Source organism: Kogia breviceps, chromosome X (assembly GCF_026419965.1).
Source record: "Kogia breviceps isolate mKogBre1 chromosome X, mKogBre1 haplotype 1, whole genome shotgun sequence".
NCBI classification, from domain to species: Eukaryota; Metazoa; Chordata; class Mammalia; order Artiodactyla; family Physeteridae; genus Kogia; species Kogia breviceps.
Window position 1 is genome coordinate 39,453,333 of NC_081330.1, and position 13,967 is coordinate 39,467,299.

At 40.1% G+C, this 13,967-nt stretch overlaps 1 protein-coding gene across 1 annotated transcript; it reads left to right on the forward strand.

Annotated features, from left to right (window-relative positions):
• Positions 1-7,361: 7,361 nt before the first annotated feature.
• SERPINA7 (serpin family A member 7) lies at positions 7,362-12,494 on the forward strand. The gene is made up of 5 exons (XM_059051454.2): positions 7,362-7,368; positions 8,922-9,557; positions 10,626-10,899; positions 11,603-11,750; positions 12,297-12,494. The coding sequence occupies exons 1-5, from the start codon at positions 7,362-7,364 to the stop codon at positions 12,492-12,494; spliced, it is 1,263 nt and encodes a 420-aa protein (XP_058907437.2).
• The last annotated feature ends 1,473 nt before the right edge of the window (positions 12,495-13,967 follow it).

Genomic DNA, 13,967 nt, shown 5'->3' on the forward strand with positions numbered 1-13,967 from the left:
TTTTACGGTCCAAGGAGCTGGAGAATAGGAGAGGGGGAAGAGATAAGAGTGTAATGAGTACTGATTCAGATAGGAGAAAAAGTGTCTTCAAGGTTCCTCCCCTCTCCATCTCCCACCCAAGGAGATTTCAGCAGAGGCACCTGCCAAAGGCACTTGTTAAAAAGGCCCCCAAGTGGAGGCACCAGGCTAGGAACGCAGCTATGTGTAAGAGCTTTCCCAGCCAGGAGAGGCTGATTCCTTGACAGCAACGCCCTCCAGAGACTTCAATGTATTGGCTGTACAAGACATCTGGTGTAGGGAGACCAATGTTCTCTTGTGAAGTCTGTCAGTTAAAGCCTTTGTAATTGCCTATGGTCAGGCCTGAAAATCACACATAAGTTTTTAACCACGAGCCAGACTCTTCATTTTCATTATATATTTTAGTGTTTTTCAAGTGGATGCTCTAGGGCTCAACATATACATCTTAACTTTTTAATATCAGCTTCAGATTTATACTAACTTAATTCCAGTTAGATATAGAAACACTGCTTTTATATAGCTGTATTCACTTTACTCTATTTTGTGGTATTATTGTTAAACATGTTAACTAATAAATTTACAAACCCAATAATACATTGTTATAACTATTACTTTATATAATTTTATGTTTCTTGAAGAATCTGAGAGAAGGAGAACAAGTACATGTTTATAGCTTTTGTTATATTAACCTTCTTATTTATCATAGCTGGTTCTCTTCATTTGTTCCTGTGAATTCAAGTTACCATCTGGAGTCATTTCCTTAGTCCAATACAGCTTTGCTCCTACCTTCCTCCATTGTGCTGTTTTTGCTAAATATATTACATTTCTATATGTTGTAAGCTCTACAGTATATTATGTACATATTTTTAATACAATTGCCTTTTTAATCTGTTAAGAAAGGAAAGGAGAGTAAATATGCTTGTATACAGTCTTTTTATAATTACATAGTTACTGCTGCTCTTTCTCTGTGTGTGTGTGTGTGTGTGTGTGTATTCAAATTACAATCTGGGGTCACCCATTGTCAGCCTGAAGAACTTCCTTTAGTATTTATTGTACATTGAATCTGTAGATTGCTTTGGGTAGTAGAGTCATTTTCACAATGTTGATTCTTCCAATCCAAGAACATGGTATATCTCTCCATCTATTTGTATCATCTTTAATTTCTTTCATCAGTGTCTTATAATTTTCTGCATACAGGTCTTTTGTCTCCTTAGGTAGGTTTATTCCTAGATATTTTATTCTTTTTGTTGCAAAGGTAAATAGGAATGTTTTCTTAATTTCACTCTCAGATTTTTCATCATTAGTGTATAAGAATGCCAGAGATTTCTGTGCATTAATTTTGTATCCTGCCACTTTACCAAATGCATTGATTAGCTCTAGTAGTTTTCTGATAGCATCTTTAGGATTCTCTATGTATAGTATCATGTCATCTGCAAACAGCGACATCTTTACTTCCTCTTTTCCAATTTGGATTCCTTTTATTTTTTTTCTTCTCTGATTGCTGTGGCTGAAACTTCCAAGACTATGTTGAGTAATAGTGGTGAGAGTGGGCAACCTTGTCTTGTTCCTGATCTTAGTGGAAATGGTTTCAGTTTTTCACCATTGAGGACGATGTTGGCTGCGGGTTTGTCATATATGGCCTTTATTATGTTGAGGAAAGTCCTCTCTACTGTAGGTGTGCTAACAAATTCTTTAAGCTTTTGTTTGTCTGAAATGTGTTTATTTCACCTTCATTCTTGAAAGATCACTTTGATTCATATAGGATTATTGGTTGACAGTTTTTTTCTTTGAACATTTTATTTTGGCCTCCATTGTCTCTGTCTCTCTCTTTTTTATAAAAAATTGAAGTATAGTTGACGTACAAAATTATATGTTTCAGATGTATGACATAGTGATTCAACATTTATATACATTACAAATGAAAAACCACAAGTGTAGCAAACATCTGTCATTGCAATATTATTGACAATTATTGTTACAATAACTTATAAGTTATTGCAATATTATTGACAATATTCCCTATGCTGCATATTATATACCTGAGACATTTATTTATTTATTTATTTATTTATTTTTTTTTTTTAACATCTTTATTGGAGTATAATTGTTTTACAATAGTGTTAGTTTTTCCTTTACAACAAACTGAATCAGTTATACATATACATATGTTCCCATATCTCTTCCCTCTTGCATCACCCTCTCTCCCACCCTCCCTATCCCACCCCTCTAGGTGGTCACAAAGCACAGAGGTGATCTCCCTGTGCTATGCAGCAGCTTCCCACTAGCTATCTAATTTACATTTGATAGTGTGTATATGTCCCTGCCACTCTCTCACTTCGTCTCAGCCCACCCTTCCCCCTCCCCATATCCTCAAGTCCATGCTCGAGGAAAACTGGACAGCTACATGTAAAAGTATGAAATTAGAACACTCCCTAACACCACACACAAAAATAAACTCAAAATGGGTTAAAGACCTAAATGTAAGGCCAGACACTATCAAACTCTTAGAGGAAAACATAGGCAGAACACTATACGACATAAATCACAGCAAGATCCTTTTTGACCCATCTCCTAGAGAAATGGAAATAAAAACACAAATAAACAAATGGGACCTAATGAAACTTAAAAGCTTTTGCACAGCAAAGGATACCATAAACAAGACCAAAAGACAACCCTCAGAATGGGAGAAAATATTTGCAAATGAAGCAACTGACAAAGGATTAATTTCCAAAATTTGTAAGCAACTCATGCAGCTCAATAACAAAAAAACAAACAACCCAATCCAAAAATGGGCAGAAGAACTAAATAGACATTTCTCCAGAGACATTTATTTTATAACTGGAAGTTTGTACCTCTGAATCTCCTTCACCTATTTTGCCCAATCACCCACCACTCTCCCCTCTGGTGACCACCAGTTTGTTCTCTGTATCTATGAGTCTGTTTGTTTATTTATTTATAAAATATTCCACATATAGATGAGATCATACAGTATTTGTCTTTTCTCACTTATTTCACTTAACATAATATCCTCAGCGGCCATCTATGTTGTTGCAAATGGCAAGATTTCATTCTTTTTATTGCTGAGTAATATGCCATTGTGTATATACATATATACATACCACATATTTATCCATTCATCTATCAATGGATACTTAGGTTGCTTCCATATCTCGGCTATTGTAAATAATGCTTCAAGGAACACTGGCATGCATGTATCTTTCAAATAAGTGTTTTTTTTTCTTTTTTCTTTTTTTATAAATACCCAGAGGTGGAATTGCTGGATTGTATGGTAGTTCTATTTTTAGTTTTTTTTGGAATCTCCATACTGTTTTTCACAGTGGCTGCACCAATTTACATTCCCACCAACAGTGCACGAAGGTTCCTTTTCTCCATATCCTCACCAACACTTGTTTTTTGTAGTCTTTTAAAAAAAATTTATTGGAGTATAGTTGATTTACAATGTTGTGTTAGTTTCAGGTGTACAGCAAATTGAATCAGTTATGCACATACATATATCCACTCTCTTTAAGATTCTTTTGTTTTTTGTTGTCTTTTTGATAATAGATATTCTGATAGGTGTGTGGTAATATCTCATTATAGTTTTGAGTTGCATTTCCCTGATGATTAAGGGTATTGAGCAGCTTTCATGTATCTGTTGGCCATCTGTATGTCTTCCTTGCAAAAATGTCTATTCAAATTCTCTGCCCAATTTTATTCATATTTTTTAATATATATTGAGTTGTGTGAGTTTAGATGTTAACCCCTCACTGGATATACTATTTGCAAATATCTTCTCCAATTCAGTAGGTTGCCTTTTGCTTTTTTTGATGGTTTCCTTTACTGTGCAAAAACTTTTTAGTTTGATGTAGTACCATTTAGTTATTTTTGCTTTTGTTTCCTTTTCCTGAGGAGACTGAACCAACCAATGTCACTATGACTGATGTCAAAGAGTGTACTGTCTATATTTTCTTCTAGGAGTTTATGGTTTCAGGTCTTACATTTATGTTTTTAAACCACTTTGAGGTTATTTGTGTAGATACTATAAGAAAGTGGTTCAGTTTCATTCTTTTCCATATGGCTGTTCGGTTTTCCAACACTATTTATTGAAGACACTGTCTTTTCCCCACTGTATATATATACTTGGTTCCTCTGTTGTAAATTAATCAACCATATAAGGATAGGTTTATTTCTGGGCTCTCTATTCTCTTCCATTGATATCTATGTGCCTGTTTTTGTGCCAGTGTCATATAGTTTTGATTACTATAACTTTGTAGTGTAGTTTGAAATCATGGAGTGTGATACCTCCAGCTTTGTTCTTCTTTCTCAAGATTGCTTTGGCTCTATGGGGTCTTTTGTACAAATGTTAAGATTATTTGCTCCAGTTCTGTGAAAAAAATTTTGATGAAATTATGAAACTTTGAAATTGATTTTCTGGTCTAGTAGGGGTAAAGGCAGTTGAAAACCCTATAAGGGGAATATCAAATGAAATGACAAAGTAATTAAGTGGTCCTCTGAATTATAAGGGAGACACGTATTTTTAGATTTTGTTGAGTTTATTGATATGGCTGCACTTCCTAGAGAGTCTGTATTCAATGTGCTAGCTCCAGCAGCTTTACACAAGACCAAAATAATTATTTTAAATATAAGAACTACCATACGACCCAGCAATCCCACTACTGGACATATACCCTGAGAAAACCATAATTCAAAAAGAGTCATGTACCAAAATGTTCATTGCAGCTCTATTTACAATAGCCAGGGCATGGAAGCAACCTAAGTGTCCATCAACAGATGAATGGATAAAGAAGATGTTGCACATATATACAATGGAATATTACTCAGGCATAAAAAGGAATGAAACTGAGTTATTTGTAGTGAGGTGGATGGACCTAGAGTCTATCATACAGAGTGAAGTAAGTCAGAAGGAGAAAAACAAATACCATATGCTAACACATATATATGGAATCTAAGAAAAAAAAATGTCATGAAGAGCCTAGTGGTAGGATGGGAATAAAACACAGATCTACTAGAGCATGGACTTGAGGATATGGGGAAGGGGAAGGGTAAGCTTTGACGAAGTGAGAGAGTGGCATGGACATATATACACTACCAAACGTAGGGTGGATAGCTAGTGGGAAGCAGTCGCATGGCACAGGGAGATCAGCTCGGTGCTTTGTGACCACCTAGAGGGGTGGGATAGGGAGGGTGGGAGGAACTGAGATGCAAGAGGGAAGAGATGTGGGAACATATGCGTATGTATAGCTGATTCACTTTGTTATAAAGCAGAAACTGACACACCATTGTAAAGCCATTATACTCTAATAAAGATATTTTTTAAAAAAATTTAAAAAATATAAGTTTTAGAGAAGATCTTACAAATAAACAGTCAATCCATCAATTTCATCTTAGGGAGAATATGTTTCCAGAAAGGAGAACTGAACAGTAGTCTGGAATGGGAGGAAGGTGGAGTACAGGGACTGAGGAGACTTGGGGTGGGGTAAGAGAATCCAGATAGTAGATGAAGGGGAAGAGAATTAACAGTTTCTGGATCCCTGCTATGTGCCAGGTCCTATGTAGTAGCTATATATATATATATATATATATATATATATATATACCACCTCTAAATTTTACTTGATACTGCTGATAACCACATGATGTGGGGATTGTTATCATTCTACTCTACAAGAGAGGAAACTTAAGTTCAGGGATGTTAAGTAACTTGCCCCAAATTACACAGTTCTTACATAGCAAAGGCATGACAGAAGCACAGGACTCCAGAGCACAGAACAGGGGAGTCTTGGTGAGAGGGGCGGAGGGCTGCCCTTCTCATTTGTCAGCAACAGATCTTGCAGTTGCTACTTGCTAGCAAAGCTCAACTGAATCAGATACAGCAGAAAATAAGCTGTGCCATTGTCTGACTATGCCGCCAGAGGGCACAACTTTGGAAGTTTTCTTTCTAGACAGTCTGCCTGTTTCGTCTGAAGCAAATACTTATAACTGAGAGAGCAGCAGACTGTGTGTTGTATACCAAGAGTGAGTATGGATTGACCTCAGTGTTGGGAGATCTGAACTTTCCATTGCCTTGCTGCAGGACAAATTCACCCATGACCATCCTATATGTGAGGTGTGCCCTTTCCTGTTTGGTTTGGGCAGTGGGTGTCAGGTAGTTGGAAAGATCCCCTGGGTTCAGGACTGAGAGCAGCAGTGGCATTATTAAGTGTGGTCATTTCCACACAGTAGGAGCTCTGTCTATGTTTGCTTGAGAAGAAACGATGTCAGAATACAATCACCGTCTATCAAGTCACTGCCTTGTCAAAATCCCCCAGTGGCTTTCTAATGGCCTCTAGCTAAACTGTGCACTATTTAACCTGGCTTCCAAATACCACCATAGACTGTGGTCTAAGCTTATCTCAAACTAGCTCCCTTTTCCCCAACACTCACCCCAGTCTTAAGATACACACATCCTTAACGTAGTCCTGAAGCAGTGAGTGTCTGGAATTGGATGCTTCACGTCACGTCCCGCACATGGTAAATACTCAGTAAGCAGGAGTTTCTACTGCTGCTACTATAGACCTAGAAACTGGCAGAGGCAAGGTCGAGCTCAGGCCTCCTGACTGAGCCCAGTGCCCTTTGCTCCCACCGCTTCTTTGCAGCATACAGTTCAGCACACAGTGAGTGCCGAAAAATGAAATCTTTGATTCCACTCTCCTTGGCTCCTCCTGTGTTCTCTTTTGGGGTCCTGTGGCACAGGCAACGACACAGGGGATTTTAGTGACGAGAGGACAGGACTGCTTTCCCCCTGAGCAGACATAGATGTGTACAGCATCAGAAGTCTAACGTTGGAAGCTACATTTGACACCGTCTCCTCCAAGCCAATGCATAAATAATTTCTACAGCACCCATTAAAGAGGTTCACCCAGGCTCTGCCTGTGTGTATCCTTCCCTCAAAATTCTGCTGATCCCAACACTGTTATGCCATGATGCGGAAAATAGTCTTTGCCCTGCTGCCTCTTGGCACTTTTGCCCCTGGTCCTCATCCTGCCTGCTGAAAAGATACATTTCCTAGCATGAATCTGGGCCCTGCCAACTCTGACAGTCCTCTTCCTCTCCTGTTAAAGATGAAGGATGTGGCAGCAAAGCAATCATTCAAAATTCCATCCTTATCATTTTTCACTTTGTTCTTTTTGGCCTTGGTTTTGTACATCGGCTTTGAAACTATCACCCCGGGGCTAATGCCTGGGGTTAATGAGTAACTAAGAACACTCTACTTTTGCAATACAGGGCATGTTATAAAAATGGAAAGATTTTGCTTTCTGAGAGATGCAAGTGGCTTCTTGGGCATGTGCTGTAAGTACTTTTTTTCTCTTTTGGAACCTTGAGCATCTCTATCAACAAGTCAGAATCCCAAATAACCATGAGCTCCAAATTCTTAACTCTAGAGGCCAAGGTCTAAGTGTGATCATCTGATAATTGACCTCCTACCAGCCTCCATGACTTTTAAAGAAAGAGGACTCTGGTGACAATGTGGAGGTTGGGTAGAGGTGTAGAAGCAGGGGGATTGGAGTGGGAGAGATTGAAGGCAGTGTTACTTGCTAGGAGCTGGTGAAGTGGTTCAGTCCGTGAACTGAGGCAGTGGCAGTAGAAAGGGAGAGAAAGGAACAGTTTTGAGAGGTATTTAGGAGGTAGTACTCATAGGGCATCATGACTCACTAGATGTGGGGAATGAAAATGAAGAAACCCCTAGGATGACTCCCAGGTTTCTGGCATGGGAGCCTCAACAGACAGTGATGTGGAATGAAGATGAAGGAGCAGCCTTGAGGGTGAAAAAGATGATGCGTTTACTTTAGGAAACTGAGATTTCCAATTTGAAACTGAGGTATGTGTGGAACATTCTGGTGGCTATATGCAGTAGGCAGCTGGACGAATGGCTGGGAACACAGGAGGACACTCTGCAGTACAGTAGGTAGTTTTGTGTAATGGCAGTTTAGTTCCTGGAAGTGGATGAGATCACTCAGGAAGAGAATGGAGGGCTATCTCTTCCTTCCTATCACTCATGTCCATGGTCACTGGATTCCACAGCTGACTCCCTTTCTCTGCTGCCTCGTACTCTTTCAGGCTCGGAGAATCTTACATAATATTTTCTGGCTTCTGCTCTAATAATTAAAAAAAACCTGAATGAGTTTAAGAATAATAGTGATAAGATATCTTGCAACTTAAATATGATTCTTTAGATGATACTGATGGTGAAAGATATCTGAAATGCAAAAACCATACTTTCATCTTCCTGTTGTTTAGAAATATTCCTGTGACTTCCATATGTTGCATGAATACATTAATTTCAGGTCATGACCTTGTACTCCATAAACTACCACCCTTCCATTCCAATTAAACATATCCTGTGAAAATTATTCTCCTTTTGTCTTTTATCCAAAGAAAAGTACAGGTATTCTCTCATCTCATCTCTCATAGATTTTACCTTAAGAAAAACACCAAATTAAAAAAAATTAAAATTCTTATCTATAAAAAATAATGTAAGCAGAGAGAGTGCTAATTTTATCAAAAGAGCCTTCCCTCTCCAAAAGGTTGCCTCTGGTTCAAATAAAAAGTAATTCAATTTCCATAAATTTGATTTATTCCCAGAGTTTTCATATGTCACTATTACATCTGAATGACAGTCCTTGCCATTATGTCTGTGGCCCCAGGAGGCCGCCTATTTCCTGCTCCTATTAGATGTGCCATCAGTTTTTCAGGTGAGAAAGGCCTCCCTACAGGCCCTAGTGAGCACACCAGTAAATATTTTCTACAGTTTTACTAATCACAATGGGTGACTATTACGTTTCTGGTTCAGAGTTTTCATCCAGCTAAGATCCCCAACGGTTTTCTCACCTCATCTCTTATAGATTACCCTCCTTCCAAAATGCCACTGTTCTTCTATCTGGTTCTCTTGGTACTTGGGCTTCATTGTGCACCACCTAACAGCTGTGAAGGCAAAATAATCTCCTGCCTTTCCCCCCAACAAAATGCCACTCTCTATAAGATGTCATCTATCAATGCTGACTTTGCATTCAACCTGTACCGGAGGTTCACCGTGGAGACTCCAGATCAGAACATCTTCTTTTCCCCTGTGAGCATCTCTACAGCTTTGGCCATGCTCTCCATTGGGGCCTGCTCCAACACCCAAACTCAAATCCTGGAAAGCTTGGGGTTCAACCTTACAGACACCCCAGTGGCAGAGATCCAGCAGGGCTTCCAGTACCTGATCTGTTCACTGAATTTTCCAAAGAAGGAGCTGGAATTACAGATGGAAAATGCCCTTTTCATTGGGAAGCAGCTGAAACCACTGGCAAAGTTCTTGGATGATGTCAACAGCCTCTATGAGACTGAAGTCTTTTCTACAAACTTCTCCAATGTTTGTGCAGCCCAGCAGGAGATCAATAGTCACGTGGAGAGGAAAACCAAAGGGAAAATTGTGGGCCTCATCCAAGACCTCAAACCAAACACCATTATGGTTCTGGTGAACTATATTTGCTTTAAAGGTAAGGTTCTAAGATGTCCATTTCTAGTTCAGTGTTCCAAAAATTTCATGGGGCACTTGGGGAAGCTCGTGGTGTCTTCTCACTGGCATCAGTAGGTGTCCCTCATACTACAGTGACCTGCTTCACTGGACATAGCTGTGTGTAGTTTTGGATCTTCCAGGAGGGACACACAGCTCATGGATGAGCCCAGGAAATTTCTAGGGAGAGGGAACTTTCAGAGAGGTTAGTTACAATGGTATGAACACCTTGCTCACATCTAGCTACAGAATCATGGTTTCCAAAAGATTTGGTGAGGTGAGACAAGCTTGCACTTGGCAGGTAAACAGAATTAGTTTTAAACCTTAAAGTGACCCTCACTTGCTGTTCATTCTTGGGCATGTTACATAAAGGCCTCTATCATATACTATGTACCCACTATATACTAAGCACCATGCTACATGTGTGGTTTACACACATTGTCTCAACTAATCTTCATAAGTGCCCAGGTTCACACAGTTAATAAGTTTCAGAGCTGGTATTCCCACCCAGGTTTGTCTGATTCTAAAGCTGGTGCTTGTAACAACAAGAATCATGTGACTCTTTCCTGAAGGTGCTGTGCCCAAATGATTTCTGCTGGTTCTACAGCACATGTCAGCCATGTTTGGTGGAGGAGTGAACGATTCTTGGCCACAAATCACACACTTGTAGACGGATAAAACGGCAGAACAGATCTGTTGTCTCATTTCACCCTGTGTGTTGGATGTGCTTATGCCTTTTTACGGAAGAGGAAACTGTGGCTCTGATGGGTTTAGTGTAAGTATAGTGGTTCTGAACACAGATGGAACATCTGTTGAACATGGAGTCTAACAACCCTGGGTGTGACTCCTGGCTCTGCCACCAGCTACCTGGGAGAACATGTAAAGTCACTTTCTCTCCCTGATCCTCAGTTACTCATTTGTAAAACTGGTTGACAGGAGGTACCTACCTCTGTGGTGGTATTAATTACTAGATTAGATGACTGATAGAGAAGTTCATATTGGCACAAATACTGGTTTTAAACAAACAACTCTCTTCTCTTTGTATTTTAAGCCCAGTGGGCAAATCCTTTTGATCCATCCAAGACAGAAGAGGGTTCCAGTTTCTTAGTGGACAAGACCACAACAGTGCAAGTGCCCATGATGCACCAGATTGAACAATACTATCACCTGGTGGATACAGAGCTGAACTGCACAGTGCTGCAAATGGACTACAGCAAGAATGCTCTGGCACTCTTTGTCCTTCCCAAGGAGGGCCAGATTGAGTGGGTGGAAGGGGCCATGTCATCTAAAACACTGAAGAAGTGGAACCGCTTACTGCGGAAGGGGTAAACATCTTAGATGATGTGAGAAGTGGAGGGTGGGCATAATGGCACAGAGACCCAATTCAGCAGAAACCCAGAGGAAGGAGAATCACTCTGAACCACTTAAGAGCTGTGTGTTGATCACTACAGTATAGTGAGGACATATTCTTTGCCAATCCCTTTGCTGGGCACTTTACATACTTTATTCCACCTAAGCACATCAACAAACCTGCAAAGGAGATAGTATTACAGGCATTTTTCAAATGAAGAAATCAGGACTAGAAAAATAAAATGAACTATCCAAAGTCAGCCAGCTAGTAAATTGGTGCCTTCCCAGAGTCCAAGTGGAGCTTGGGGGATGGGCAGGATACTGATAGATATTTCACACTGAGCTGGAAGTGCTAGATGGAAAACCATGAAATTCCCCCTGCTACTACCCATTGACATTCATGCCACTGGCTTCCCAACCTTCATGAACACCCCCAGAGTTTATAAGTGGGTCACATCGTCCAACTTCCATTGTTGCAGTCCCAAATGGGCTGAACCAGAGAGCATTCCTTCCAGGATAACTTCTGAGGTTTTGGTGCCACGTGTTGACCTGCATAGTAGTGGTTGTCAATACCTAGGAGAGGAGCAGTGCCCAATACAATAACATGGAGACAGAGAGGGAGGGAATCATGAGCTTGGTGTGCTGATAGCCATATGTTCCCTTCCCCTTTCTCCACAGGTGGATTGACTTGTTTGTTCCAAAGTTTTCCATTTCTGCCACATATGACTTTGGAGCCATCCTTTCGAAGATGGGCATCCAGGATGCCTTTGCTGACACTGCTGATTTTTCTGGACTCACAAAGGACAATGGTCTTAAACTTTCCAACGTAAGTTGGTAGATTAGAGTCCTTTAATATCCTTTAGATGTAAGGGCCATTGAGAGTCAGTTAATTCAACTCTCTCATTTTATCAGTGATGATTCTGAAGCCTGTAGAGGCAGAATGACTTCTCCTAAGCCAGGTTTACTCCAGGGCCATTCTCATTACCCCCAAACAAGTCACTGTAACAGTTACTTCCATCCTTGACCTTCATGTCCTAAATGATTCTGATCGAAGAACTTAATCATCAGAATTGACTCTGATGCGATACAGTTCTTGAGGAGGTGGCGGGGGCAGGGGAAAGCTTAATAAGTGACTTCTAGAGGCAGAAAGCCATGGAAAGAGTGATGGTTCCTTGAGAGCTAGCTCTAAAATCACCGGAGAGTCATTAACTACACTTAGACAAGTGTCCTTCATATTCAAGCACCATCAACACAATACAGTAAAGGGGTGGCCCCATCCTTCCTTCTTCTTCCCTGCTTCTAAACTGTTCCAAAGATGTTTCCTGTTTCTTCAGGGGATCAGCAGTGTTTATTCTCCCCCTGCCCTCCACAGGCTGCCCACAAGGCTGTGCTGCACATTGGTGAAAAGGGAACTGAAGCTGTCCCTGAAGTCAGATTTCTGAATCAGCCTGAAATAACTCTTCTTCATCCTATCATCCAGTTTGATAGATCCTTCCTGTTGTTGATATTGGAGAAAAACACCAGGAGTATTCTCTTTCTAGGGAAAATTGTGGACCCAACAGAAGTGTAGTTGGGAAAGAGGTGGTTGGCTAATTGCATGTGCTTATTGCAATGAGAAATAAATAAATAGTATAGCCTGATATGATCGATGTGGGCTTGGATGTGCTTTCCTTTGTACAGGGGTGGTGACTGGACCCTAGCCGAACTGCATTGGGTGTGAAAGAGGCCACTCTTAAGTTCAGGTAGCCAATGAGTGACTCATTACCCAAAGCACCAGAAGGCCCCATGTCAATGCATTCCTCTTTGTCAGAACCCCAGTTAGTTAGCTCCAGGTTAGTTAGCTCCAAGGAATTTTACTGGGCTGACAAATGCCCTGTCTTCTGCCCTCTTGGAGAATAGTTGAAATGCAGGTCAGGTCCTCCTAACCCATTATTTTCATAATAAGTACAGTGAATATTAAGCAACATAAATGCAGTAGATTATATACGAACTTCTCTATCTCCTTCCTCCCACCCCATCAAAATTGTTCTCTGTATTCTTGCCAGAACTGTCATTGGTGGGTTGTAAAAAGGTGTTTTCACTACAGGGCTGAGTCACAGCCTGAGAGCTACTGCTAACAAGCATGGGACAAAAAAGCAAGAGAGACAGAGATGAATTTCACTGTACAAGCCCACCTTGCCCCTAAAAAAGTTTCCTTATTGATAAGCTATAAGCTGGCAGTGGAGAAGGAAAGTGATTCATTCATATTATATCTCATGGCCCTTCCTTTTCTGTATTCTAATCAGACTCCTTTCCAAATGTTGTACCCCAGTCCCACTTGCTCAAGTATAAATCTCCTGGTTAGTTTCACTGAAGTTTGATACCTCCCTATCCTCAGATCCTTCAGCAATTTTCCCTTGTCTGTTCATGCCCTTCTACCCCCATCCACCAAACTAGACTTCATCTCAGACAATACTTATTCAAATCTCCAATATTAGAATTCAGTACACATAAGTAGTACAATGACTGTTAATGATGTACTGTCTGAAATTCTAGCCCTAAGGCGAAACTCTTCAGTGACAGGGAAGTAATAACAAATGCATAAGTGCTTTTGCAGATATTGTGCTTCCAGATTGAAATAAATATATATGTTTAGAAAAGTATGTAGCCCACAAACATTCTAGTGTTTTATTAGACAATTTGCATGGAGGTTTGCTTCCTCCTGGTATAGTTTGCATTTTGGTTTTATGGATAAGAAACTGGAAGCCCAGGGAGGGAAAGTGATTTATAGCACAGAAAAGTCATCACTAACATGCAGCTTGGTTTCACTGAAGTTACAATACAACCCTGGCTCTGCTACTTATACCGTTTTGTGATCTTGGACAAGGTACTTAAACCTTGCACCTTGTTTTCCTCATCTGTAAAATGGGAACACTAATAATATTCATGTCAGCAGGATTTTGTGAACATTCCTTGCTACAGAATATGTAATGTTCTCATCACAGAGTCAGACATCTGATAAAAAGCCTTGTAAATATTAATTGTTTTTCTTGTTGGTCAACAT

Excerpts from the sequence above, each read along its gene's own strand:
- SERPINA7 (XM_059051454.2), top strand. Across the intron at positions 9,558-10,625 it reads GAACTATATTTGCTTTAAAG|CCCAGTGGGCAAATCCTTTT; the intron begins GTAAGGTTCTAA and ends TTGTATTTTAAG. Across the intron at positions 10,900-11,602 it reads AACCGCTTACTGCGGAAGGG|GTGGATTGACTTGTTTGTTC; the intron begins GTAAACATCTTA and ends CTTTCTCCACAG.